The following is a 27,990-nucleotide window of genomic DNA, read 5'->3' as shown; positions in this document are numbered from 1 at the left end:
CCCTAAGTTTCAGGCCCTTTAAATGGCTTTCAAAATGATGGCGTGGGGCAGGGGGGCAGCAAGAGAATGGAAGGAATGGGAAGGCACCCCTTGGGTTCTTCCTTGAAATTAGGGCCCATTTAGGGGAAAGGCAGAAACCAGGACATGACCAATTCCCACCCCATTTCCCAGCACTCCTCACAGATACCTGCCCAGGCCTCACTGGGTGCCGAGCACACCCGGCTGAGAGCTTTCCCCGACTTGCAGACACACCCCAGGGACAGCCACCAGGAACAGAAATGAAGGCCACATTTATTCCACTTCTTGAAGGTGCAGGCCTGGGATCTGCCTGGACTCACGGGCCTGTTGCCACTGGCTGGCTGCATGTCCCAGGACCAGCCAGAGCCTCAGGGAGTGACGGAGAGGGAAAGGGGGGCCCCATGGCACTGGCACTGTCCCTGGCCACCTATTTTCTCAACTTCAGGCTCCATCAGACCAAGCCTAGAAAGAACAGGAGGCTCTATGTTGCCTGAGGCTGCGAAGGGTGACCCCTGGAAATCACAGGGGAGCAGAGACTGCTGTGTTCAACATGAAAAGCTTGAAGAGGAAGGAAGATTGTGATGAGGTCGCCTGACCTAGTACCCTGGGGAATCCCCAGGAGGCCTCCTCTCCTGCTGGCTAGGGAGTGAAGCTCTGCAAACCAGAGGGAGTGGGAGGGCATATGGGAGCCTCTTCTCCCCATGGCCCAGCCAGGGGCACGGAAGAGCGATACCTGCGCCTGGATAAGATGGAAAGGTCAGCCCAGGCAGTGGCTGCCACGCTTTCCTATGGGTCCTAACAGAGGTGGCCTGGTGCCCAATCTCAGCTGTGCCGCTTCGCAGGGAGAAAGGCAGTGGAAGGTAATGCTGGCAACATCCCGGCCAGCAGCCAGGAGGGAGGTAGGCTGATGTGATGGGACGGGATCTTGTCCTGGGTTGGTCTCACGGTGCCGGAGAGCAGTGTTCAAGTCATTCTAATGCTTCAGGATGCCTCACGCGCCCCATGGAGCTCAGACATCAGAAGCTGCTGGGACTCTACTTAGCCTGCAAGGAAAAGGTACAGGCTAGCAGTGCCCACCTGCTGGAGAAGCCCGCAGACCACACTCCAGGGCCCAGCACAATTAGCTTTCAAGAGCACTGAACATTCAAGTCCTCAGCTTTCCCCTTGTAGCACCCTCACTCCCTGCCAAGAACCCACTGGCTCTCACCTCTGACTGTAGATTAGAATCACTTGGAAAGCTTATAAAAATCCTAACCCCAAGCTGTACACAAGAGTCTCTGGGGCAAGCCCAGGCGTCTGTACTTTTAAAAGGTCCCTTGGTGATTCCAATGTCCAGCCAAGGTTTAGGAGGAGGGGAAAGGAGTTTCAACTGGTTCATTTGGCTCTTTGGCTACAGCTTCGAATAAGAAAGGGAAAATTCAGTAAAATAAAGTTTTGAGCTATCTGTAAATAGATTACATATCACAGCAAGAACAATTTATGTTGGCACTAAAATTAGAACTTCCTGACCAAGAGGGCTGTTTTGGAAAATCTTTCCAAGAAGCTTTCAAATGTCCTCTTTATGGGTGTTTAAGAGGATAAGTTCTCTTGCTGGAACAGGACAGGGAGGAGCTGTCTCCCTTACCCAAGGACCCTCTGAAACTCGGGACAGATCACAAACTCTGCTCCTGGTTTCTCTACCACCTGGCCCCACTGCTAGTGTCTCAGATTAGAGTGGCCCCTGGGGAAGAAGTAACATTTAGTGAATCTTTCCCTCCGCACCCCGCTACAAGCACCTTGCATATCTCATTTTATTCAATCCCTATGTCAACACCATGAGGTAAAAATCACTACGCCTGTCTCACAGGGGAGGGAACTGAAGCTCGGAGTGGAACACATCTCCCAGGGTCATGTAGTTGGTAAGACACAGAGTCAGGATTGAAATCCTGCAGGGGTCTCTGCTGACTCTACCTTGCCCTTGGTTCCCAGAGAGGAAAATGACAGACACGAGGATGACAGGGGGAGTGGGAGATGCGTGCACGTGTGTACATGTCTGTAAACAGGGCTGCTGGCCTTCAGGGCAAGCAAGGACCTTTCTTTATCCTGAGATTATCTCTTGGGTGGTAAAATGAACTTTAAAAAGTGGGGTTACTAGATGGCAGGGCTTTTTTTCACTTCAAATGTGCCTACTTGGTTATGTAAACAGCTAGTAACTCCGTGGTTTTCCAGTTTTCTTTTTCTGTCTTTTCTTTCTTTCTTTTTTTTTTTTTTTTGAGATGGAGTCTCACTCTGTCGCCCAGGCTGCAGTGCAGTGGAGTGATCAACCTCTGCCTCCTGGTTTCAAGTGATTCTCCTGCCTCAGCCTCCTGAGTAGCTGGGATTACAGGCACGTGCCACCACACCCAGCTAATTGTTGTATTTTTAGTAGAGATGGGGTTTCACCATGTTGGTCAGGCTGGTCTCAAACTCCTGACCTCATGATCCACTCACCTCAGCCTCCCAAAGTGCTGGGATTACAGGCATGGGCCACTGCACCTGGCCTCCAATTTTCTTTTATAACTTTTACTGGTATGCAAAATCCCAGAGTCTGAGCCCTGCTGTGTTCCCGCACCAACCTCTCACGACCCCTCAGCACCTCAAGGAGGGGAGTCGAATCAGATGATCCTGCAGCTGGGGCTGGCCCATGAGCATTGGCAGGAGGGATGGGAGCCCCACAAGGCCAGAGAAACACCGGCCTTGGTCATCCTACCCAAGCTGTGTGTGCTGTGGCTTCCTGGGGTAGGACGTGGGGATGAAAACAGCACCGACCCTGATGATGGCTGTGGTTCAAGGAGACAGTCTGGGGAAGCTTGGACACAGAGTCCATATGGAGTACAGAGCTGGACATAGGGACAAACGCCATGCCTCCAAGGCCCCCAGCTCCCCGACAGCATGGGGACTCACACTTTAAAACTTCGAAGTGAGGCCGGGCGCGGTGGCTCAAAAGCCTGTAATCCCAGCACTTTGGGAGGCCGAGGCGGGTGGATCACGAGGTCAAGAGATCGAGACCATCCTGGTCAACATGGTGAAACCCCGTCTCTACTAAAAATACAAAAAAATCAGCTGGGCACGGTGGTGCATGCCTGTAATCCCAGCTGCTCAGGAGGCTGAGGCAGGAGAATTGCCTGAACCCAGGAGGCAGAGGTAGCGGTGAGCCGAGATCGCGCCACTGCACTCCAGCCTGGGTAACAAGAGCGAAACTCCACCTCAAAAAAAAAAAAAAAAAAAAAACCTTGAAGTGAACCCTACACCTCCTGAGGATGTCAGCTCACTTGGGAACAAAGCCTACGCTTCAATAGGGCTGCTTGGAAAATGGACATGCGCCATCACACCAGCATGGGCAGGCTTGGGGACTCTCCACCCCCAGGCAAGTTTAGCTTGAAGACCCAGCGCTGCCGCACCAAGGTGAAAGCTCCTTACCGTTCGATGACACGGTTGTTGTCCAGGAGGTCAGACGCCAGCAGCTTCATCCCCTCGCAGAGCTCTTGCATGCTGCCAAGGCAGAGGCAGGGGAAGCGGCTGAGGCTGGAGGTCGCCCTGCCTGGACCCCTTTCCTGGGAGGCCCACCCTGCTCTGCAGCCCTACCGAAGCAGCCTCTTTATTCTTGTTTGTTTATTTGGGATGGAGTCTTGCGCCCTCGCCCAGGCTGGAGTGCAGTGGTGTGATCTCGGCTCACTGCAACCTCCGCCTCTCAAGTTCAAGCAATTCTCTTGCCTCAGCCTCCCGAGTAGCTGAGATTATAGACGTGCCCCACCATACCCAGCTAATTTTTTGTATTTGTTGTAGAGATGGGTTTCATCACGTTTGCCAGGTTGGTCTCAAACTTCTAGCCTCAAGCTGATCCGCCCACCTTGGCCTCCCAAAGTGCTGGGATTACAGGTGTGAGCCACCACACCCGGCCAGTCTCTTTATTCTTGCCTCCTAGGCCTGGCATGAGGCAAAATTCCTCAGGCTCTAACCTCAGCATGCTCCCAGAAACCCCCTTCCACACAGATACACACCCCCTTTCTCCCCAGCACTTACTGGAGAAGCAGGTCGTTTGGTGTAGGGCTGGGATGAGGAGATACAGGAGGTGAGGAGGTCAGAGCTCCCTTCGCTCGGTCCTGAAGGAGCTGCTGAGATAGCTCTTCCAGGATCTGCAGGGAAGCCATGCTGTGGTCAGCAAGCAGTGGCCACATTTTGTGTGGCTGGGTAGGGGAGTGCCAAGGAGCGGAAGACGTGGGTAACAAGCGCCTCAGCCTGCATCCCCAGAGCACCTGGAATTCTGCCGTGCCCACCTTGCTGAGACTCTCCTGGACCCCCTGGGCTTCTGTGTTACAGGCGGCCACAGAACAGCCGACCAGGCGCAGGTGGTTCCTGGTCTCATGCACCACCCTAGAGAGCAGACAGAGACTTAGAATCACAGCAGGACTCAGCCCACTCCCAGGGCTCGCCTAGGATGTCGGGTCCACATATGGACACAGGTGGGTCCCGGGTATTTGCCTCCCTCGCTGCCTCTGCCCTGCCAGCTGTGCCCTCCACGCTTGCCCACCCCACTGCAATAATGCAGATGCACACGTCTGCCTGAGGCCAGGAGGGGCCCTTGAGGGCCACAGTGGGGAGCACCAATATCATGCGTGTGGCTGGGGCTGGGTGACACACGCCAGCTCTGGTGAGCGTGGCACCAGTCAGGCTGTAGAGAGGCAGCCCACACCAGGGCTCTCTGTGTGGAGAAGTGCCCACGCTCTCATTTCCAGTGTGAATTCTCTTCTGTCTCTAAGTGGAGGGAAGGAGCGGGAACATTTTTCCCAAGGCCCAGAGCTGTTCAACCAGGGGTTGGAACTCAGCCCTGGCCACACATGAGAGTCACCTGGAGGAGCTGTAAAACCCCGATCTCCAAGCCCACTCCAGAGCAACGACACCAGGATTTGTGGTGGGTTGGAGTAGGAGAGGCAGGCATCAGTGTTCTCATATGAGGGCGGGTGAGTGCCAGGTCTCAGCCGCATAACAAGCTGAGGTCCTGCAGGCCTCGGAACGTGGCAGCACGTGGGGAACTGTCCTCTCTTCTCAGGAGGGGCGATGTCACACAGGCAAATCACGGAGGGTGGGCCTGATGTGAGCAGGCAGAACCCAAAACTCCTGAAGGGGACAGTGTGACAGAGGGTTCTATGTAAGGGTCACTGCCACTGTCCTTATCCTGGGGGACTTGTGTTCTCCTGAAGAGATGACTCAACACAACGAGGTGGACGGTGGAAAGAATCCAGATTTGATTTGATTTTACCCTCAAAAGCCCTGAGGAATCACATTGTAGAGGCAGACAGAGCCACATATGAATCTTGGGTCTGCCGCTTACTAGCCGTGTGATAGTGCGGGAGAGGCCTGTTCTCAGAGCCTCAGTTTCCTCATCTAGGAAATAGGGTGATGATATCTCCTGCATAGGGCAGATTTTGTGGGATTAAAGGTAAGGTATAGAAATCTCCCAGCCAACTGCCTGGTCCACCCAGCGACACAAAACCACTCATCTGCTCACACCCATTCACTCACTCCTCCCGCTCCCTTAGGGTCCCACAAAACCATGAGTCCTCTGAAGTTTCAAAGTGCCAGGCCAGGCCCTGGGCTCCATGAGCTCAGGAGGAGCTGTTACCTCATCCTCTTGCCGTGCGTGACTAGGGACGCTTGATACTTCTGCACGCATTCCTCCTGGAACACCTGCAGGAGCCTTTTGGCTAAATGACTGAAATTCACCCTAGAACAACAGGGACCAAGGTAGAGATGTGCCGCCAGAACCACCTGTGCACAAGCCCACCATCCCTCGGTCTCTGTCACCACCTCGTCATAAGTGCCCAGCCCTGCATCCACAACAGGGCCATGTCTCCGGGAAAGGAGGAAGGATGGTCACACACTTGGATTGTGAAGGCTGAGGTGGCCAGCAAAGCCCACATCAGCAAGGACACATGGGAGACACACAGCGGATCCTCAAGAAACACACACGTGCTCAAGCTTAGTCCTCAGGAAACAAGAGGAAGGTGAGGCAGCCATGGAAAGAATGTAGGGGTGTGTGTGTGAGTGAGAGTGAGAGAGTGTGAGCGAGAGAGAGAGAGAGAGAGATCAGCGTACTTACAGAACTGGGGGAGTGAGTTCCCAGATAACCATTAAATCAGGGAGGGCCTCCTGGACATGAGAGTGTCCGGGAAGCATGGGAGACAGAGGAGCAGGGGGAGGCTCGGGGAAGGTTCAGGCAGAGGTCGGAAGCAGGAAGTGGTAAGTGGTCAATCAGTACAATTAGAGAAAAAACCCCTGCAAACAGCCTCGTGCATACCAGAAGTAAATCCAGTTACATCAAGATTGTATCTGAGATGCCTCCCTCCGACTAAGCTATGTACACTACTCTGCCGCCCCAGATAACCTGTTAGCCCGAACTCTGCTCAGCTGCAGCCTGAGCTCAGGGCCCTTCACCACCTCTCCTCTGGCCTTGAGGATTGCTCTGCCCTGCGGGCACCCACCCTCCTGCCCACTGCCTGCCAGCAGACAGGCCACTCACTTATCCAGCTTGTGAATCTGCTCCTCGTTGTAGCTGAGCCCTGAGGAAACAGACAGGATGGGTGTCACCTATTCAGTCAATGAAACAGAGTGCTGCAAGGGCCTGGAAAGAGTTACAAAGACGGACAGCCCAGGCTGCTTCAGGGGAACTCACGGCCCAGCGGAGCTAGGAAGGGCAGAAGAGGAAAGCCAGCACCCAAGTTGCTGATTAGGACGAGGCCCAGACCTCAAGAAGCTGTGGGGAAATTGTGTGAGGGCCCCCGGGGAAGGCAGCCTGCAGGGCAGGGCAGGGTGGGGAGGTGGGGGCTGCTTAGGGGGCTTGGTCAGTCATAGCCCCTTATCCAGCGCCCTCCCAGAGTGACTGATGCCAGCAGGTGGTCCCATCCCTGAATACTCATGGTCTCTGCCTGCAACGACCTAGAGAAACCAGGCCACCGCCACCTTTTACCTACCCCTCTGCCCAGCCGCTTTAGCCAGAAACGCTGAGGTTTGCATGGCCTGGGCTGCGTCCTGAAGGGCCCTTAGGCTCATGAACTAGAGAGATGCTGCCCCCTCCTGGTCTTTGCAGGAATGAGCCTCCAGCGTGGCAGCAGCCCCGAGATGAAATGATGCTGGTTCAGTTTGTGAGCCTCCCCATCCCACTCCCCTAATGGCAGAAGCCCCCTCCTGGGCCCTGTACCCGGCCAGCTGAGAGCATGTGTGCAGTCCGAGAGGCCTGGGACAAACCTCAACCCTTCCTCCTGTTGGCAGGTGGCGCTAGGTGAGTGATTTCACCTGGCTGAGCCTGTCTCCTCAACCGTCACGGGTACCACCTGGGAGTCCCGTGAGGCTCAAGCGAGGCAGTGCCCTGAAGACCACTAGGCATTTTAAAAGATGGTATCTTTCAACACACAGGGTCTTAACAGTTAGGGGTTCACTTTTAATTTTAATAAAGGACTCTGAAAGACCAATAGAAGGAAAACTCCTTTGAGGCCGTAAACGGGACGGTTAAAAGCAGTAGGACCTAGATGACTTGGGCTACTTAACCTTCTGTGTCTTGGTTTTCTCATCTATAAAATGGGGAGGGTAACGATGCCTAGAGGTGTCGTTGTTGTTGTTCGAGACAGGGGCTGGCTCTGTTGCCCTGGCTGGAGTCCTGCCGTGGAGCCATCTCAGCTCACTGCAGCCTCAAACTCCCAGCTCCCAGGCTCAGGTGATCCTCCCACCTCAGCCTCCCAAGGGACTACGGTCACATGCCCACGTCCAGCTAGTTTTGTTTATTTTTTGTAGAGACAGGGTATTGCTATGTTGCCCAGGCTGGTCTTGAATTTCTAGGCCCAAGTGGTCCTCCAGCTTCAGCTTTCCAATGTGCTGGGATTTCAGGCATGAGCCACTACACCTGGCCTCATGTATATATGTATATGTATATGTATATATATGTGTGTGTGTGTGTGTATGTGTATTCACACACACACACACACGTTTATAACACATCTCTATGGGGAAACTAAATTTTTGCCAAAAAGAAATATAAAACAATAAAGCAGGCTGGATGTGGTGGTTCACTCCTGTAATCCCAGCACTTTGGGAGGCTGAGGCAGGCAAATCACCTGAGGTTAGGAGTTCAAGACCAGCCTGACCAACATGGAGAAACCCTATCTCTACTACAAATACAAAATTAGCCAGGCAAGGTGGTGCATGCCTGTAATCCCAGCTACCTGGGAAGCTGAGGCTGGAGAATCGCTTAAACCCTGGAGGCAGAGGTTGTGGTGAGCCGGGATCGCGCCATTGTACTCCAGCCTGGGCGACAAGAGTGAGATTCTGTCTAAAAAACATAAATAAAGTAAAAAATAAAAGAAAGCAATGGGAAAGCATCCTGTAGTCCCAGCTAGTCAGGAGGCTGAGGTGGAAGGGTGGCTTGAGCCTAAGAGGTTGAGGTGACAGTGAGCAGTAGTGATCACGCCATTGTATTCCAGCCTGGGTGACAGAGAAGGGCCCTGTCTCAAATATATATATATTAGCATGTAATCATTATGAACAGATTGCTAAAGAAATAATTGATGTATTTATGTGTATATATACACATGGGATTTTGAAGACACCAAACAAAAAGAACACAAAGTATTTCTTTAGTGATCTTGTTTATATTGGTTACATGCTAAAATGACACTGGATATATTGGGTTGAATAACACATTAAAATTAGTTCCATTTGTTTCTTTCTACTTTTTAAAAATTGGCTACTAGAAGCCTTAGAATTACCTGTGTGGCTGGCATTCTATTTCTAGTGGACAGTGGTTTTTAGGTAATCCCAAGGAGAGAAGAGAATTTGGCAATCAAGCCCAAGACCTTCAGTCTACGGATTAGGAAATGATTGGGGCCTGGGAGGGAAGAGTGGGGTTTGGTTCCTGGTGCGTTTGTTCTTCAACCTGAGAGTCAACTGGGGCCTCCACAGGCTCGCTCCGGTCCCCCTCACCAGCCCTTCCTGGGTTCCACCCTTGCACTACCCCACAATGTCAGTCGCTTTGGCAAAGCAGCTTCTCACCCCCAAGCCCCTGCCACAGTGTCCTTGTGAGAATGAAGGGATCATGCCGCCAAAATCCCTGGCCCTGTGACTCAAAACGGTACTTCTCCTGATTACCCCCTTTTCCCAAGGACACCATGGTTAAGGACACTCTATACTTTCAAGTGCCCTGCCAACGTGAGGGATCTCTTTCCAGGGTAACCTCTTCTAGAGCACCCGGGCCCCAGCCCACTGCATCCCCCACTCCTGTGATCCAAGCCTCTCACGTGGCACCAGGCAGGTGTGTAAAGGTTTCACATCCCCCACTGGCCTGCAGGCAGCTTGCAGACAAGGGCCCTGCCCTGGACCAGCTGAGCAGAACCATCCACTTAGCGGGCCTCCGGCAACACCAGCTGGAATAGCAATGAGTAACCAGAGAAAAGGAAGAAAGAAGGGAGGCACAGGAGAGAGTAGGGACATCCTGCCCTCTCAGGCTCACCTGGCCTCATCCTAGACTTCTTGAACTGTTTGTAGATGAGGTTCATCTTGTCCAAACAGCACTGAATCTGCTGGATGCTGTAGGCAGGGGACGGAAAGCAGGTGTTGGAAGAATCTAACAGCACAGAGCAAAGACGGAGGGAGGGGAGGGGTGGCAGTTGAATAGGGGAGGAGCTGTCTCCCTGCAGGAGGAGTCTCACTGCCACAATGGTCAGGGATCAATCTGGGAGTGCCGGCGACTGTTTTGTCTCCAGGTTTATTTGAGACCTCCTTGCCGTCAGCCGGCCATCTCTCATTCTCATGGCTTAGTTTCCCTCCCTCTCACACGCATGCACTCACAGCATGAGTTAAGCAAGAGATAAGAGAGACAGGAAGCCAAGTAGCATAGGCAACAGGCATGCGGCCTTTTCTGCACGAGAAGCTGTGACACTAGGCCCTGGGAAGGAGCCTAGGCCCCTGAAACCTAAGAGCGCGTCTGGCCGTGACAGCTGGGGATGGAGAGGAGCTGAAATCTCTCTCTGGTCATCTGGAAAAAGCAGAAGAGGATAGCTTCTTGGTTTACCCAATGGCTGGCACACAGCAGAAACTTAGCATAAATAATGAATCAATAATCCTTGTTGAAAACAAGAATGAATCAACAGGCTTGGTCCTGCTCGGAGGCAGGGGACGGGGGGGATGATCTCCCAAGGATCTTCTCCGTCTGGGGTTGAAGCTCATTATTATTTCTTCCTTCCCCTTTTCAGGCTGGATACAAACACTTTGAGAAGTCAGGAGTGTGGTGTGTGGGGAAAGTTTTTCCTCCCCGCAGACCTACGTGGCTCTACTTCCTCCCTGCAGCACCTCCAAGTGACCCCATCTCTGCTATTTCTGGAGCTGGACTCTGAACAGACCACAGGCTTGTTCCAGGGCTCTGCCAGCTGAAGGAGCCTGCCCCGCCAGGAACATGCGGGTGGAAGACGAGGTAGCTGGGACGGGGCCTCGAATCCTCGGCCTTCATCCGAAAGGACAGGGCCTCGGATCCACGGCCTTCATCCAAAAGGCTTGGGGCCAAATGAGCTCCAAATTCAGAATTCTCTTCTGATATCAGAAAGGCAATCTGGTACTCACACAGTGTATTTGTGGAAAACCCTGAGCAGGGCATCAGCTTCTAATCAAACACATCCCCGTCTCCAAAGAACCACAAGAACATTCACCCTAAGTGGCATAAAGTCTACAAAAAGCCTCATTCGGTTCAGGTCAGGTTTTATGACCAAAACAGTTAAGAAAACTCCTGTGGTGTTCAGAGCTGTTTGAATTTAGAATTGAGGGAATGGGGTGATGGCTGCAGATAGGCCCAGATTACAGCAGGCACGGAAGAGAATGGGAGGAGGTCCGCTCTGGGCACCACCCTCTCCCTGGTCAGAGGGGGCAAGGGAATGAGCGGCTCCACACGGTCAGCTGGGGGTGGGTGGGGCTTTTTGTGTCTGTTAAAAGGGAGAGTGGCGCTTTAAAGGTTGTGAATCCCTGACTGGTGTAGGCCAAGAACATGAGCTTTGGAGGTGGACAGAAATGACCTGAAGCCATCTCTGTCACTTGTCTTTTACTGGCTGTGACTCAGGTAAGTTAACCTCACTGACTCAGCTTCCTCTTCTATAAAAAGGGCTTTAGCAGCTGAGTGTGGTGGCTCATGCCTGTAATCCCAGCACTTTGGGAGGCCGAGGCGGGCAGATCATGAGGTCAGGAGTTCAAGACCAGCCTGGCCAACATGGTGAAACACCGTCTCTACTTAAAAAAAAAAAAAAAGAAAGAAAGAAAAAAAAAGAAAAAGAATTACCCAGGCATGGTGGTGCACACCTGTAATTCCAGCTACTCGGGAGGTTGAGGCACAGAATTACTTGAACCCGGGAGGCAGAGATGGCACTGAGCTGAGATCGCGCCACTGCACTCCAGCCTGGGCGACAGCAAGCTTCCATCTCAAAGAATAAAACAAAAACAGCTGATTTTATAAAAGGGCATTATCATAGCATTATTGTTGTTTTCAGAATTCAGCAAGATGCTGTACATGAGAGGACCTATCCAAGGGACCGACACAGGGAAAGGGAGTTAACCCTTCTTTCATTCAGAATTGTTGCACCTGCTACCCAGATCCTTTTCTCCTGGCTGCTGTCTGGGGCGGTGGCGGTGGTGGGGAGGTTCATTGCAGGATCTCCCTCCATGCCCCCATGCCCTTGCACTCTTGCCAAGAGAAAGAATGCCAGCTGATGTCTGTAAAGGCCAAAGGCTACTGGACCTTTCAAGCTGCGCACTCCCACACTCCCGCCCCACAAAGAAGGAAAATCCCACAGACCTTCTTTCCTCATGTACCTGATCCCGGCTCTTGACCAGCTCCCGGCGCAGGCTGCTCAGGCTCTCTTGGGTCTCCATGATATTTTGGGAGCATCTGGAGAGGACCTCAGCTAGCTGTGGGGCAAAAAAGCAGACCCCCATGGAGTCTTCAGCCTGGGCACTAATGGGCAGGCTGGCTGGACCACAGGCCCCAGCTCTGATCCTGTTAAGCCCTTGCCCTCCAGCCTCACTCACAGTCCGCAGCCTGGACCTCAGTTCTGCGGCCGCCTTCAGTTCCTGGATCTCAGGTGTTCCAGGCACGCTGCTGAACCTTGAGAGAAGCAAGGAGAAAAGCCACATTTGGGGGCTTAGGAACAGCCAAGGTGGGAGGCAGCGAGCTCTGTGGGCACCTGCTGGGCACAGCATCTGCAGGACAGCCTTGCTGGCTCTCCGAGTCTCTGGGGAGTTTTGTGTTTGGGACAGAGGCACCGTCCTGAAGAGGGCCCCACTAACCCAAAGTTGTGACATCGTTGAGCATTGCAAAGAATAAAGGTTGAGGCAGATTTTAACACCTTGAGTCTACGAAAATTCATGGGCCCGTGATGCAAGGCTGCTATTAATGATATCCTTACCAGGAAAATTTGTAACTAAAGGAAAAGAATTAAGTTTCTGTCCAGTAGAAACTGTATTTCTTGATAACCAATAGCTTTCTGATGAGGGAAAAGATATCTTTGGTAGACTACTAGGCAATGATGTGTCAGAGGTGAGAGCATTAACATCCTGCAGCCCACTGAAACTGTCCCCTAGGGCACAGCGTTACTAGCAATGATGAATGACAAAGGGGTGGCCATCTGCACGGTGACAAGGCCACAGCACTCTGCTTCTTTCTTCTACAGGGAAAATACAACTGTACACTGGAGGACTCAGGCCGCCACCAGCCAATGGTTATGTAAATATACAGTACCTGGCATCATCTGGAATGTATTCTCGCAAAAAACATTTGGCTGGAACCCATCTAGCCTGTGCCCTCCCAGTTTAGGCCTGGCACAGTGGTTCACACCTATAATCCCAGCACTTTGGGAGGCAGAAGTGGGAGGATTGCTTGAGGCCAGGAGTTTGAGATCAGCCTGGGCAACATAATGAGATCCTGTCTCTACATAAATAATAATAAAATTTTTAAAAAGTAAAAAACAAAAGCATGGGCATGGTGGCTCATGCCTGTAATCCCAGCACTTTGGAAGGCCGAGGTGGGAGGATCACTTGACACCAGGTGTTCAAGACCAGTCTGGTCAACATAGAGACCCTGTCTTGAAAAAAAAGAAAAGAAAGAAAATAAGCTACTAAAAAATTTTTTTAAACCTCCCTGTTTCCAGAAAATGTTGATAAAGAGGAACAAGACAAACAACTTCAAGGGGAAGCTCTGGATGAGGCCAGAAGGTGGGACAGTGGATATGATCCCGAAACAGGCTATAAACAGCAGATACACTATAATTTTATGCTGGTTATTGATTACTCATAGGAGGTATACTCCTAAGGTGTGATAACCTATCGCTGGGTCATAGGATACGGGATTTTAATTTTCTTGTCTTTGCTTATCTGTTTTCTAACTTTCTACCGTTAGCATACACTCTTTTACTAACACTCACGATGCTTTACAAGCATACTGTGTGTTTTGGCTCAGGAATGGAGGAGCAGGGGAGGAAAGGGGCTGGGTGAGGAGAGAATCAGGAATGAGCTGCAGGCTCCTTGAAGACGGGGTGCTGCCCTTGCTCCTCCTGCGTCTCCAGCCGCTTGCTCAGCACACAGTAGTTCCGCAGTGCACGGATGCTGAAGGTGTTACTGAGTGCACAGATGGATTTAAGGAACAGGAATTTTTTTTTTTTTTTTTTTTTTTTTTGAGATGGAGTCTTGCTCTGTCACCAGGCTGGAGTGCAATGGCACAAACTCAGCTTACTGCAACCTCCATCTCTCGGGTTCAAGTGATTCTCCTGCTTCAGCCTCCTGAGCAGCTGGGACTACAGGCATGTGTCACTATGCCTGGCTAGTCTTTGTATTTTTTTAGTAGAGATGGGGTTTCACCAACTTAGGATGGTCTCGATCTCTTGACCTCATGATCCGCCCACCTCAGCCTCCCAAAGTGCTGGGATTACAGGCATGAGCCACCGTGCCCAGCTGGCATGGGATACTTGACAGCAGAAGAGGGTGAGGCTGACCCAGCCTATCTGCACAGGGAGTCAAGAGACCTGGGTCAAGTCCTAGCGATGGCAGCCACACCTGCTATCTGCATGATCTTGGATTAGTCCTTTAGCTCGCCAGGCCTCAGGCTCTTCATCTATAAAACGAGGAGGCAAATTTCCTTCCTGTGACCTAATAAGGTGTTCACAGGGATCAAAAGGGACCTCAGAGAGAAAGTCTTGCCTGGCAGTGGGGCTGGGGAAAGCCTTGGATCCCCGAAGCCAGTCCTGGCTGCCTGAGCAGTGCCTCCACATGGCAGCAGCTGCCAAGGAGGGCCAGGGAGTTTTGGGACAAAGGCAGAAGTTGCTCTGCCAAGGGAGCTGTCCTGGGGAGCCTGAGGCAGGAGGAGCACACGGAGGCAGAGGCGAGTCACCAGGTGGGGCAAAGGTGCTGCCTCCTCCCATGTGACATTCAGATCATGGAAATCCCTGATCCCACTGGGGGCGGAGCTAGTGTCTTCAGACCTTAGGAGAATCTACAGGTCCGAGGATGTCCCGGCAAGAATAGGATTGCAACATGTGGGAGCTGGGAGGCCTCCGAGATCATCCAACCCTCTGATTTTGAAAATGAAGACACAGAGACCCAGGTAGGGGAAGGTAACAACAGGCCGGAGTCACACCCATACGAAGAGAAGAGGCTGCACATGCCCTCTGGCTCGCCTGCTCTCAACTCTTTTTGCTTCCCATCCTCCTCCTTGACAGGAGGCTGAAATTGGCTTCAAAGCAGCCACTTGCCTGACCCGAGCTCTCCAGACACATCATGGAGGCCACTTTGGAGGAGGCTGCAGAGCCAGCACAGGGGAACAGTAGCCAGCAAATGCCAGGACGCCAGACCCAGGCCAGCACGCCCCTCCACCTGCCCCATGCATGTCCATCCTGGGCAAGTGGGCAGACAGACACCCAGAAAGCTTTCTCAAACACATCTTTCCAGATCGAGTCCACAATGCCTCCCTATTGTTTGTTTTATTGGGGTCCAACCTGCCTCTAGCTGGACCCCTCCAGGGCCCCTATGCATTCTTCCCTCCCCTCCTTACCCCACCTCTGTCCCCTCTGACTTCACTCTGGGATATCTGCCATCATGACTGTGGCTTCAGTAAGCCTCCCCAGCACGCTCTCCTTCCCCCATGAACAGAGCCCTCATCTTCTCTGTCTCTGCACAGACCTTCCTGCCTGAGGAAGTCTCCTTCTCCTTCCTTCTGGCCTTAAAACCTCATCATTCGGGAAGGCCTCCGTGTTGCCTCTATCGATCTCTAGCCTCCCCTTCCCCAACAGTCCCATCGGCCCTCACATGTCCAGGAAGGGCTAGCTGCTCCAAGGAAGCATGGGCCTCTCTGTATGACACGATGCCACATCTAACCTGGAACCCCCTCTGTGCCCTGGACAGAGCCCTGCTCAAAGGTGAGTCACTTGCAGTTCTGCTGACTGCACCCCACTCTCTGTCACCGTTTGACGGGAGCTCAGCCCGGATGGAGACTCCATCCCTGTCACCTGGAGGCCCTCCGTTTCCCCCTCCCTGCTCCTCCGCCTCCAAGCTGCCCTATCATCTGCATTGCTGCTGCCAAGCAGGAGGTGCGTGGGGCTGCATGAGTCAATGCACAGCTGGGAAACTCCCTGGAGCTCCCTGAGCACAAGGGCTGGGGGATGGCGGGAGGATGGGGGCCTTCAGGCATATGAGCAGGCTCTGATCCTCTGTCCCCAAAGACTCCTGCCACCATTGGCATCTCTAGGCTGCAGAGCTCCCACCCCTCACCCGCCTCAGCCATACCAGGGCCTCATGCATTCCAGGATTTGGGGTGCTATGCCCACTTCTCAGCCATGCTCTGGCCAATGAAGTCTTCCCACATTCCCCGTCTCCAGATGCTTGCACTTGGCTTCCTCTTCCCCACTCTCTCTCCTTTTCCAACCCGTCCTCCCTGGAGTGGAGGGAGTGGGGTTCCAAGGATTGGGGCAGGGAACCCAAGGAAGGCAAGGGCAAGTGGAAGACTCAGAGGAAGCAGGAGATGGGACGGGAGAACACTGGGTCTCCATTCCCGGTTACATGCAGGGACTGTGCGTGGGTGTGAGTCCTTCCCCTGGAGTTCTGCTGGCACTTGGCATAGCGGGATTATTCTAAATCATTCAAGGACTTGGCAAGATACAAGCCCCTTCCTGGGAAAGGGCAGCCACCTTGATACCTGGAGAGTCTGTGCCCCCAGGGGCCCCTTTTCCTGCAGGTGAGGGACTGGGTTTGGGGGGAGCCATTGCTGTTATTTGGTGAGTGGGGAGAAGGGATAGGGTGGAAGTGCCCTGTATTCTAGTGGGCCAGGGAAGGCAGGATCTCTGGGTTGGGGAGGAGAGGTGCATTGTTGGAAGTACCCAGAGTGAGGAGCAGACAGAGCAGCGTTGAGAGGTCCCGGCTGGCCCGGGCCAGACACCCACCTCTCAGTGCCCAGGCTGCTGCTAAGGAAGAGGAGGGATGTCCTCGCCACCTCCAGAGTCCGCCTGCATGTGGCCTGGAGCACCTCCCTGTCCAAGGGGAGACTGAGTCAGAGCTGCTTTGATCAGGGGACTCAGAGCACCGTGCATGCAGACAGAGTCCCAGGGTGCCCGCCTCCCCTCCTGCCAGCCGCCTCCTCCTGCCACCTCCCGCTCTGTGCCCGGCCCTCATGGTACTCACAAGACCCGGTGCAGCCCCTGCAACATCAGCTCCTGCCCGTCCAGCAGGGCCCGCGCCAGCCGCAGGGCCTGGTAGCCGGCGCCCAGCACGCCCTAAAACAAAGGTGCACAGGGCCAGGTCCCACACCTCCTGCCCCTGGGCCACGCTCCTCCCTGCCACCTAGGGGCTGCCCCTCACCTTGGCGGTGTTGTAATCCGCCTGCAGGTCCACTTTGGGGACGAACTTGGGGACGTCCAGAGCAGCTGCAAACAAAGACCCTGTCTGAGGGACCTGCCTCTATGGTACTGTGTGGACTCAGAGCCCATCTTTCATTATTTCCAGCTCACACTCACCCCTCACTGCCCATCTCCCACCCCAGGCTTCGCAACTCACCCTGAGCCCCCAACCTTGCAAGCCTCAACCACACTTAAGGCTGTGATCCCTCACTGCCACCTTGTGGCCACTTTTGAGAACTACATCCTCATGTCCACGGGCTGAAAATGGACGAAATCACCCTCTTTGCCACAGGTTTTGAGGTTAATACCTCTTCCTAGCCTCAGAGAAGGAGGGTAAAATTGGCATTCTTCAAATGAGAAGAAATGGCACTTTTAAGAGAATTTAGGGAAAGTCCAAAGCTCTGGACCCCTGACCCCCTTCCCTTCTTTCCGGGAGCTCAGACTTGGGCTTCTTACAACACAAACTGCCTAAGGCTTCCCCACAAATCAGAGATTACAGAAACTGTATTAAATCCAGATCTCCCTGTTTCCACTGGAGTTATTTCCACAGCTCTGAGGATGCTGGGAAGCCCCAGGGAGCTCAAGCCACCAGCCCATGTCACGTGGCATCTCAGAGGCATCTGCAGAATTAATTAGAACCCACATCTGCCTCCTGCTCCCTGTAGCCCTAAAGAAACACCCACAAGGAAAAGTGACCCATGCCCTGGATTGCATACCCCTGTCTCTCGGAGGAAAATGATGGGAGGAGGAAGATCAGCCCAGGTGGCTCTACTCACGGTCCCTGAAGGCCAGCCCCTTGGGGATGGCTGTGCTGAAGAGGGTCAGAGGGCTGCTTGCTGTCGTGTGGGCAATGTGCTGTGCTGAGATGCTGGGCTCGAGGACACAGAGGTGACCCTCAAAGAGGTACTCCTGGTGCCGGGGGGCCACGCTGGTCTGCTTATGCACAGCCTCCTGGAAAATGGCTATCCTAGACACAGTGGTGGGGGAGCAGAGAGCAGGTGGTGTCAGCAGGCAGGACGAGGGGCCAGGGTAGCCTAAGGCCCAGCTAAGTGTTGCCCATAGACAGGGCTGTTTTGCAGATGGAGGGATGGGGGTGGTTTTCTCACTCATTAAGGGTGGAGAGACCAAGGGGAGAGGTTGTGAACTCTCATCTTATAGTGGATGGAGACAGCATCGAAACAGGTCCCAGGAGTCCCAATACCCAGCCTCTGGCTCTGCGCCTCTTCCTGTCACACTGCCACTAAAATTTACCTAGTTCCATGAAATTCTTCAGGAATCAGGGGTTCTATGAGCAGTACATTTAGGAAATGCCTGGCCAACATACGCCACGCACACACTTCTCAGATGTGTAATGCGCATTAGCATTAGAGAAGGTACTGACTCTCTGAAGTACGTGCAAGAACACCTGTTTAGCTTTCACTTTGTAGAACTTGTCTTTTTCCAGACTACGTTTGGACCCAGAGGTGTTCCTAAGTACACACACCTCAGAACGTACTTTGGGAGATGCTGCTTGGGACATGCACTGCTGCTGGGGAAGAGAAGGCTCACCGCTTCCCTCCCTTGCCCCTGCTTACGTGTTGTGGGCATGGATATAGATGTGGTGCAGGACTGCCTGGGACAGGGAGAAGACATGGACGACAACTCGCTGCAGGATGTCACTGGTCTCCGCAAAGAACTGGTCGAAGCCCCAGCACTTGGCCTGCTCCACCTCCAGGATGTTGGCCAGGATGGGTACCAGCTGGCTCTGCAGCCCCCTGCCCTCCCAGGACATGGAGACTGTCAGGGGTCAGGCCCAGACTTGTCCTCCATAAGCAGGCAATGGGGCATTCTAAGAGAATGTCCTGAAGAGCTAGGGCCAAGGCGGTGGGGCAAGGTGGGTTGGGGAAGAGCTGGAAGAACTCGCTCCAGCATCCAGATGGGAAGGTGCTGTACCCAAGCCCACGGCATGCCTGGAACCTGCTGGAACAGGCCTCAGAAGTCCTGACTCAGCAGAGAGAAGTGATACTCAGCCCAGACTCCAGCATCACCCACCCAGTAGGGTCCCACTCACAGTGACAGCTGGCAGGTGATAGGGAGGGTGTAGCTCCACTCCAGGGGACCGTTCTCCCGCCTCTGAGTACCAGCAATGGCCCCGGCCGGCTTCTCTGTGGTGATCCGGTACCTGGGGGAGCAAGACTGGGTCAGCAGGATCCCAGCCGTCACACTGCCAGGCATGACACACTCAGCACAAAGGGCAGGGAGCACAGGTTTGAGTCACCCAGCCACCCCAAGGTAGCCTGAGAGATGGAGCATGAGCCGCCTGGCTCTCAGCTATGACAGCGCCTTGCCTCGGCATTCATCCCAGAGCCCTTTGCTTCAGGTAGAGACACCTGTGCCCTGTCCACTGCCTCTCCCCCGCCTCTTCCCCCAACCTGGCCAGCCTCCACACCTTTGCCCAAGCTGTGTGTGGACCCAGTATCCCCTCCTCGTTCTCTCCCTCCAAGAGTCCAGCCTTCCCTGACAGCCCCCGTCCACACTGGTCTTCCCCTTTCGCAGGCCTGAGATAGGTTCCACACAGCGGGACCCCTGGGCTAAGTGCGGGTGCAGCAACGTTCCTGCTACGCCAGCTGACACCTCTGCCCTGGGCGGTGTGCTCAGAGGGAGCCGCTACTGCCTCCAGCCACTGGCTACTTCCCTGTCAGACAGCAGGAAACCGTGGAGAGACCTTGGACCTGGGAACAGGCAGCGGCCCCCTTTAGCCCTGACAGGCACTGCCACCTTGGGCAAGCCGCTTTTCGAGCCTCAGTTGAGAAGAGGAGGGCAGTCAGTGAGCAGAGGATGGCAGCAAAGCACTGAGCTAAGATGGGCAGCAGTGGCAGGCTCCCATCAGCCTGGGCAGAGCTCAGCTGATTGTTTGATTCAATTAACAAAAAAAAAGATCTATGAAGAGCCTGGGCGGGGATGGACCAGAGGAGGGCTGTGGACTGTGAGGGGCCAGGAGACACAGCCGGGACCGGTGGGGAAGGGCCAGGTGACCGCCTGTCCGCCCCCTTCCCTGCCCCGCGGCTGACTTACATGATCTCCTTGTTTCGACGTGGCCCGCCAAAGGGGATGAAGGGCAGGCTGCCGGTGGCTGCATGGTACAGGGTCACGCCAATGCTCCAGAGATCCACAGTCACCCCGAACGCTTTTTGCTGGGGCTTTCGAAGCACCGCCCGCTCATACATGTCCGGGTGCTGCCAGAGAGAACCAGAACACGGTCACGGAGGGGGAGGGCTGACAAGGGCCTGAGACCCGTCCCACCTCCTTCCACCACGTGCAGGCGAAAACAGAACTGTTCAAATCCCTCTCCTTTGTCATCTGAAAAACAGGTGTTGCGTTCGACCCTACCCAGAGCGTTTCCATCGGCCCACCCTGTGCCCTGGGGAAGGTGGAGACCCGCACGCCCCATCCTCCCCAGTGTCCGGCAAGGAGTTAACTGCACAAGGCCGGGCGGGCTGGCCAGGCTGCAGCCTCACCTTTTCCATCGTACAGAACAGAATGCGTCCTTCTGTTTGGGGCACAGGGGAGAGACATAACCCTGTCGGAAGCAGGAGGTGGCCAGGCCCTCACATGGGGGCTCTGAGGGGTTCACAAGGCAAAGGGAGCCCTCAGCGTGGGGCAGCACGTCCCCAGCAGCTCACCCACCAGGTACTCCTCAGTCCCATAGACCGAGACGAACTTCTCATCGTCGTCCAGCTCCCGGGCGGCCCCGAAGTCGGTCAGCTTGTAGATGCTCTGCCCCTCCTCCCCCATGAGCCGCATGATGTTCCCAGGCTTGATGTCACGATGCACGATGCCGTTCTCCCGCAGGTGGTTCATGCCGGCCACTGGGGACAGACGGGGGGCCACTAGCTGGCTCTGGCCGGGGACAGTCTAGTGTCTGAGGCTCATCTTGGTGGGAAGGCTGTCCTTTCGTTTAGAGAGACAGGAGGTCCCGTGGGCTGACGGAGCCGTGGGACAAGCAGAAGGGCAAAGATGGGCATGGGGCTGAGGAGGGCATTCCAAGGACACTAGGGCATGGAGGTGCCATCTGGATTCTCTAGGAAACCGAGAGGGATGGTGGCTCTGCCTCCCCAAGGGCGGCACCTCTCTTTGTATTACCTCTTTTTATTATGTATTTAATTGTGGTAAAATATGCATAACCAAGTTTCCCATTTCAACCAATGTTAAGTGTACAGCTCGGTGGTGCTAAGCGCAGCTATGCTGCTGTGTGACCATCGCACCATCCATTTTAGAACTTTTCTCGTTCTCCACTTTCTTTTTTATTTTTTTTGAGACTGAGTTTCGCTCTTGTTACCCAGGCTGGAGTGCAATGGCGTGATCTCGGCTCACCGCAACCTCCGCCTCCTGGGTTCAGGCAATTCTCCTGCCTCAGCCTCCCGAGTAGCTGGGATTACAGGCACACGCCACCATGCCCAGCTAATTTTTTTGTATTTTTCGTAGAGACGGGGTTTCACCATGTTGACCAGGATGGTCTCGATCTCTTGACCTCGTGATCCACCCACCTCGGCCTCCCAAAGTGCTGGGATTACAGGTGTGAGCCACCGCGCCCGGCTTTTTTTTTTTTTTTTTTTTTTTTGAGACAGAGTCTCATTCTGTCACCTAGGCTGGAGTGCAGTGGCGTGATCTCGGCTCACTGCAACCTCTGCCTCCCAGGTTCAATCCATTCTTATGCCTCAGCTTACCAAGTAGCTAGGACTACAGGCATGCACCACCACACCTGGCTAAGTTTTGTATTTTTTATTTTTATTTATTTTTTTTATGAGAGGGAGTTTCGCTCTTGTTACCCAGGCTGGAGTGCAATGGCTCGATCTCGGCTCACCGCAACCTCCGCCTCCTGGGTTCAGGCAATTCTCCTGCCTCAGCCTCCTGAGTAGCTGGGATTACAGGCACGCGCTACCATGCCCAGCTAATTTTTTGTATTTTTGGTAGAGACGGGGTTTCACCATGTTGACCAGGATGGTCTCGATCTCTTGACCTCGTGATCCACCCGCCTCGGCCTCCCAAAGTGCTGGGATTACAGGCTTGAGCCACCGCGCCCGGCCAAGTTTTGTATTTTTTTAGTAGAGACAAGGTTTTACCACGTTGGCCAGGCTGGTCTCAAAACCCCGACTTCAAATGATCCGACCACCTTGGCCTCCGAGAGTTCTGGGACTACAGGCATGAGCCACTGCACCTGGCCTCATTCTCCAGAATTGAAACCGTGCTCATCAAATGACTCCCCATTCTTCTCTGCCCCCAACCCCTGGCAACCACCATTGTACTTTCTGTCTCTGTGAATGTATGAGCGGAATCCTACAGGATTTGTCCTTCTGTGTGTGGCTTTTTTCACTTAGCCAATGTCAGCAAGGTCCATCCATGTTGCGGCAGGTGTCAGAATTTCTTTCCTCTGAAGACTGAATAATATTCTGTTTTAGGTTCCTCCCGCCGTTTTTTTTTTTTTTTGTTTTGTTTTGTTTTGTTTTTTTTAACACAGGCTATTTCCACCTTTTGGCTATTGTGAATAATGCTGCTATGAACACTGTGTTCTTTTTTAGGTTGAATTTTTGCATTGCAATTTTAAATGAAATGATTAGCAGGAGGCAGGCGCCTGGGTCCTGCCCATCAGCGTCTGTCCCAGGCCTGTTGCTGGTCTAGGGAGGAGGCAGGGAAGGGAGAGGCTCACCCACACAACGCAGCACCACCAGGAACTCATCCTCCGGCAGCCCGAAGGCATTCTCGGGGCTCTCCAGCACGCTCAGCAGGCTCCCACTGGAGCAGTACTCCATCACCAGCACCTTCTGCCGGCCGCCTCCCTGTGGTGGGACAGAGAGGGGCTCGGGAGGACTTCTCCTGCCCACTCACTAAGAAGAAGTGGCTCAGCCTGGAACCCAAAGCCCCCATTCTTCAGGTCTCCAGCCCTCTGTGGCCTCATAGTGATCCCACACACCTGAATACACAGTCATCTCTTCCAAGAAGCCCTCTCTGCTTAGGTACTGATTCTGTCCCTCATTCCATTCCTGGGCACTGCCTCCAGCCCCTTGCATCCTTTGCTTCCTTCTGCAGTCTGCCTGCTCTGCCTGACCTGCTGATGAGCATGGGACCAAGTCTCTGCTATTGTGTGGCCTGACACTCCTCAGACCGTAAGGGTCAAGGACAAGACCATCCTCTGACCAAGCACCAGACCCACCGTCTCTTCCACCGCAAAGAGCTTGACGATGTTCTGGTGGTTCAGCTTCCGCAGGACCTCAAACTCCCTCACCTGCACCTCGCGGGGCCGCAGGTAGCTGACGGTGTTGAAGACCTTCACAGCAACCAGCTCCCCAGATTTCTGCCATTGGGGAGGGAGCAGTGGGAGACAGCAAAGGGATTAGGGCAAGTCCCACTCCCGCAGGGCAGCAGCCACCCTCTCCTGGGCCTCCATTCAGCCTCTCTGGCCAGCCCAACCCCAGAGATGAGCCTGGTTGGAGGGCAGCTCCCACCCACACCTCCTTTCTCTCAAGGGGTAGACAGTCCAGCACTGGGAGGTGACGAGAGCCTGGCACCCTGACCTCCTGCAGGGGACGGCTTGTTATGATTACAATTGCTATTGACAATCACCAAGGGCAGCTAGCACTCCTTGGGGAAGCTAGCAGCAGGGAAGGGATTGGAACCTGGTGTGTCCGGCTCCCACTCTTAAGTAAGGCAGAGTGTATATCATCTCATATATTCCCACAGGATAAATCCAAGCAAGGCTTAATTCCCCCTCTGCTAGTCCTAGATCCCATTTGCTGTTACCTCCCTCAGATGTGTGTCTTGTGACTGCATCTTTCTCTTCCCCCAACTCGTGCCTGACAGAGGCATCCTCTTAGGGAGCCATTTGCAGCTCCCCATCCCTCTGCTCAAACCCACCGTGTAAGTGTGCTGCACAACGCCCAGAGGTCCCTGTCCCACTGCCCCCGAGGCCCACAGGGGGCTGACTGGGCCAGTTTCTGAGGTGTGGGGGGCCAAGGCTGGGCTGGGCAGGGCCTGGCCAGGGCTGCTCCCTACCTTGTTGCGGGCCTTGTACACACTGGCAGTGGCCCCCTGCCCCAGCAGGTCGTCTGTGTGCCACAGGTAATTGGCGGTGCTCTGCATTTCCTGCCCTGGGCTGGCTGGTCACCTTCCGCCTAGAAAAAGAGCATGCTGGGAGCCCCGGATTCCATTCCTGGCATGGGGTGGCCACAGGTGGCCTGACTGTAACTGTCTCCCAAGACCACCCTAAGAAGGGCTCCATGTGGCATTCCACACCCAAGGGAGAGGGGGATGTGTGAAGCACAGAAAGGTTAAGTAACTTCCTATAAGGACACACAGCACAAACGAGCCCCTGCTGAGCCTTCAGCCCACAGCTGCATTTGTTCCACCTAAGGGGCCTGGTCTTCTGCCTGTCCTGGCTCCCCAGGTCCCCTCGGAGCCCCTCCCCAGGCAGGTCATTCTGCAGAGACAAACCGCTTGTCTTTGTCACCTCTCCCCAGCACTGAGGTTTCTGGAGTTCTGGCATCCAGGCTTGCGATTGTCCCAGAAAGCAGAAACGGTATAGGAGGAAGGGCCCCAGGTCAGGCAGCATCTCTCATACCACCACAAATCTCCAGGATTGCAACATGAGCCTGGAACCACTCCCCCAGCCCCCACGGGGCCTGCCTGCCAGGCCCACCACTTCCTGCTGCTGTGAGCTGACAGCAGGGCCAGTGCTGCTCCAAGAGGGACAGGGCTGCTTCAGAGTGTGTGTCTGTGTGTGTGTGTGTGTGTGTGTGTGTGTATTCGTGTGTGCATGTTCATGTGTGTTAGTGTGTGTGCGTGCGCGTGCATGTGCGCCTACATGTGTGCGTGCATGTGCGTGTGTTGGGGATTAGGAAGGTGTGTGTGTGTGTGTATGTGTGAGGGTGTGTGTGTGTGTGTGTGTTGGGCATAGGGAGGAAGGGGTGTGTGTGTGTGCGTGTGTGTGTTGGGGTAGGAAGGAAGGTGTGGGTGTGTGTGTTGGGGGTAGGAAGGTGTGTGTGGGGAGTGTGCATGTATGAGTGTGCATGTGTGTGTGTGTTGGGGGTAGGAAGGTGTGTGTGGGGAGTATGTGTGTGTGTGCATACGTGTATGTGAGCGTGTGTGTGTGTGCATGTGTGTGTGCCTGTGTGTGTATTGGGGAGGAAGGGGTGTGTGTGTGTGCGCGTGCGTGTGTGTTGGAGAGGAAGGTGTGGGTGTGAGGGTGTGTGTAAGAGCAGAGTATCAGGGAGGGAACTTCATCACTAGGCCATTGGGAGAGGCTGAACCCCCTACAACTCTGCTTCCCATCTTTGTCCTCTTTTCTCCAAACCCTGATTCTCCTACAGCAATTAGTACCAGAAAGTGTAGCCTCAGAAGTTACACTCAATTTCTCTGAAAAATAAGGCCAGGGTTGGCCTTTTGGGATACCTGGGGACAGAAGCATTAGAAAGGCCACCATCCTTTAAATACTTCCATTTTTTTTTTTTTTTTTTTTTTTTTTGCTATAAGGTCTCTCAATATGTCACCCAGGCTGGAGTGCAGTGGTGCAATCATGGCTCACTGCAACCTCCACCCCCTGGGATCAAGCAATCCTCCCAGCTCAGCCTCCTCAGTAGCTAGGACCATAGGCATGTGCCACCACACCTGGCTGGTTTTTGTATTTTTTGTAGAGATGAGATGGGTTTTTGCCATGTTGCCCAGGCTGGTCTTGAACTCCTGAGCTCAAGCAATCTGCTGACACTGGCCTCCCCAAAAAAGTGCTGGGATTTCAGGTGTGAGCCACCATGCCCAGCCACTTAAGTACTTTTAAATAATGCTAGACTAGAAAAGGTGTCTTCTTGTTCTAACATTCTGTAGACCTGTAACAACCTACAAGGGTTCTCAAACTGAGGGTTGCCATGCCTGGAATCCTACGTTCCTTCACTGTGAATCTTTACTTTGTGTAATCTTTTTTTTTCCTTTCTTTTTTGAGTCAGAGTGTCTCTCTGTCACCCAATCTAGAGTGCAGTGGTGTGATTTTGCCTCGCTGCAACCTCTGCCTCCCAGGTTCAAGTGATTCTCCTGCCTCAGCCTCCTGAGTAGCTGGGATTACAAGCATGTGCCACTACACCGGGCTAATTTTTGTATTTTTAGTAGAGACAGGGTTTCACCATGTTAGCCAGGCTGGTCTCCATCTCCTGACCTTGTGATCTTCCCACCTCAGCCTCCCAAAGTGCTGGGATTACAGGGGTGAGCCACCGCGCCCAGCCTGTGTAATCTTCTTTAAAAATGCAAATCAACAAGAAAAAAGAAACAAATTTTCAAAAAATGCAAATCCTTGAGAATGTCAGTTCACAGATCCAGAGGCCCCTTGAAGAGATTGGTCGTCAACTCCTAGTTTCAGGCCAAGTCGGAGTGTATCTTACATAGAAGCAAATGAGGTACTAAGAGGCTTCCAATAGCTCAGCATGAAAGAGGGGGTCAGGTTTTCCCCTCCAAGGCTGGAGCCAGCCAGCAGGGCTGGGGGCTGGGGCTGGAGCAGAGCACGCTGAAATCAAGGCCAAGGGCTCTGATACTGGGGCGAGGAACAGCTGAAGACTCTGGGGTAGTAGGCAGTGAGGTGCAAAGGGCAGAGTGCCAGACAGGCGGCGTGCCCCTGGGTTCTGTGCCTGCGAGCTCTGGTTGTGGCACATCTGGCTCAACTCTGCACGCTCGGCGGATCCTCCCAGCACCACCCTGTGCACCTGGTGCACAGAAGGGCTCAGTGGCCCTCTTCGCGTGGTTGGATGAATGAGCAGTGGATAGTGAAGCATGTGAGCCGCCACAGACCCACACACCCCTCCCCTCCCTCCTCAGGGCTCTGCCGTGGCCAAATGCACTTACCCCACACTCTGAGCCGCCCTGAGTCAGGCAAAGGCTCTTCCTGGCGAGCGTGTGTTGTATTTTCTGTCTGTGGCACGTCCAGGCGCAGAGCTACACCGGAAAGAGGAGGGCGGATGAGAGGCGCCCCTCAGTGCAGCTGCTTCTCAGCCTCCATCAAAGGCCACTGGCCCTAGCCCTTTAACCCTTTCCTGTTTATCACTTCCCCCACAGGGCTGGGGTTTTCCAGCTCTATCCCCCAACTGTTCAGGGAGACTTTCCCGGCATCTCCTACTCCAGAGACTCCGGCCACGGAGAAGGATCCTGGGAAAGGTGAAGACAGGCGCTGGGAGCTGATCGCTGGCTTCGGGTGTTGGTAAGCGGAGCCCAGGGAGGGCTTGTGGTTGGCCCACGGTGGCTCACCTCTATGCCACACACAACCCTCTATACGAGAGCACTGCTGCCAACCTGCCCACAACCCTGCGTCCGGCTGAGCTGCCCTGCAGCTGCCCCTTGCCTGCCCTCCTCATTCCACCCTGACCCCTCCACATGCTGCACACTCACCCCATCTCCACTGCAGGGGATGCAGGCTTGTGGGACTCGGTGGCACCCCCAGAGCTTTCAGGGCTTGCTCTCATTCATGGGCAGTATTCTTAGCCTTCTGGTGGCCAAGGGCCCCTAGGACCCACAGACAGGGCCAGTCGTAATGACCTCTGCCACTGCAGGAGCTGGGACTAGTGGGTTTCTTCCCTGTCTCCCTGTGGCGGTGGAAAACCAAGCTCAGCCCTGAGTCCTGGCTCTCAGCTCTCTCATACTTCCTGATTTCCGTCTCTTGCTCTCTCTTTCTCTCTTAAAGAGACAGAGGCAACTCAGTGCAGCCACCACCTCAGCAGAAAGGAGAAAGAGGATGCGCTGAGTTCCCAAGTGTAGGTGATAGGACCAGCGTCTGAGCCACAGAGACGCCAGGAACTGGGGCCCTTCTGGTAATTGCGGTGGGCAGCTGGGTGCTGTTTTGGCATCTCCCACAGTTCGCTGGAGCAGGGAAGTTCAGGGCTCTGCTCAGAGTCCACAGAGCAGGTTGGGCAAGTTAACTAAGTGGAAAGCTGCCTGGGAAGTCCACGCTTCCACACCCAGGAGCCCCAAGGAGGTCTGGGAGCTATGCCGATCCAGTCCTAGAAGCTGGATCTGACTCACCTTCCCAGGAGGACTGCAG

General features: G+C 54.1%; 1 protein-coding gene across 3 annotated transcripts; it reads right to left on the bottom strand.

Annotated features, from left to right (window-relative positions):
- Window positions 1-271: 271 nt before the first annotated feature.
- IKBKE (inhibitor of nuclear factor kappa B kinase subunit epsilon) lies at window positions 272-27,990 on the bottom strand. 3 transcript variants are annotated; one of them, XM_003930442.4, is made up of 22 exons: window positions 27,342-27,984; window positions 26,802-26,891; window positions 23,973-24,091; window positions 23,134-23,274; window positions 22,630-22,759; window positions 20,610-20,791; window positions 19,998-20,158; window positions 18,994-19,104; window positions 18,518-18,697; window positions 17,720-17,910; window positions 16,906-16,970; window positions 16,729-16,820; window positions 16,491-16,577; window positions 12,094-12,169; window positions 11,861-11,973; window positions 9,536-9,612; window positions 6,557-6,596; window positions 5,660-5,761; window positions 4,314-4,410; window positions 4,060-4,172; window positions 3,457-3,528; window positions 272-1,061 (listed from the first exon to the last, which is right to left on the bottom strand). In XM_003930442.4, the coding sequence occupies exons 3-22, from the start codon at window positions 24,057-24,059 to the stop codon at window positions 1,028-1,030; spliced, it is 2,151 nt and encodes a 716-aa protein (XP_003930491.2). In that variant the 5' UTR covers window positions 24,060-24,091; window positions 26,802-26,891; window positions 27,342-27,984; the 3' UTR covers window positions 272-1,027. The 3 variants fall into 3 exon arrangements, 2 of the variants coding, with proteins under 2 accessions (XP_003930491.2, XP_010339321.2); XM_010341019.3 differs by lacking the exon at window positions 18,518-18,697; XR_012513523.1 differs by lacking the exons at window positions 272-1,061; window positions 3,457-3,528; window positions 4,060-4,172 and having other exon boundaries at window positions 4,365-4,410; window positions 4,886-5,761; window positions 27,342-27,990.

The sequence above is a fragment of the Saimiri boliviensis genome, chromosome 14 (genome assembly GCF_048565385.1).
Source record: "Saimiri boliviensis isolate mSaiBol1 chromosome 14, mSaiBol1.pri, whole genome shotgun sequence".
Lineage (NCBI taxonomy): Eukaryota > Metazoa > Chordata > Mammalia > Primates > Cebidae > Saimiri > Saimiri boliviensis.
The sequence above is the reverse complement of the archived record's forward strand: the minus strand, read 5'-3'. Positions and strand labels throughout refer to the sequence as shown.

Excerpts from the sequence above, each read along its gene's own strand:
- IKBKE (XM_003930442.4), bottom strand. The coding sequence starts at position 24,059 with ATGCAGAGCACCGCCAATTACCTGTGGCACACAGACGACCTGCTGGGG. Across the intron at positions 22,760-23,133 it reads TCTTTGCGGTGGAAGAGACG|GGAGGCGGCCGGCAGAAGGT; the intron begins GTGGGTCTGGTG and ends GTCCCACCACAG. Across the intron at positions 18,698-18,993 it reads ATCACCTGCCAGCTGTCACT|GGGGCTGCAGAGCCAGCTGG; the intron begins GTGAGTGGGACC and ends CTGGGAGGGCAG.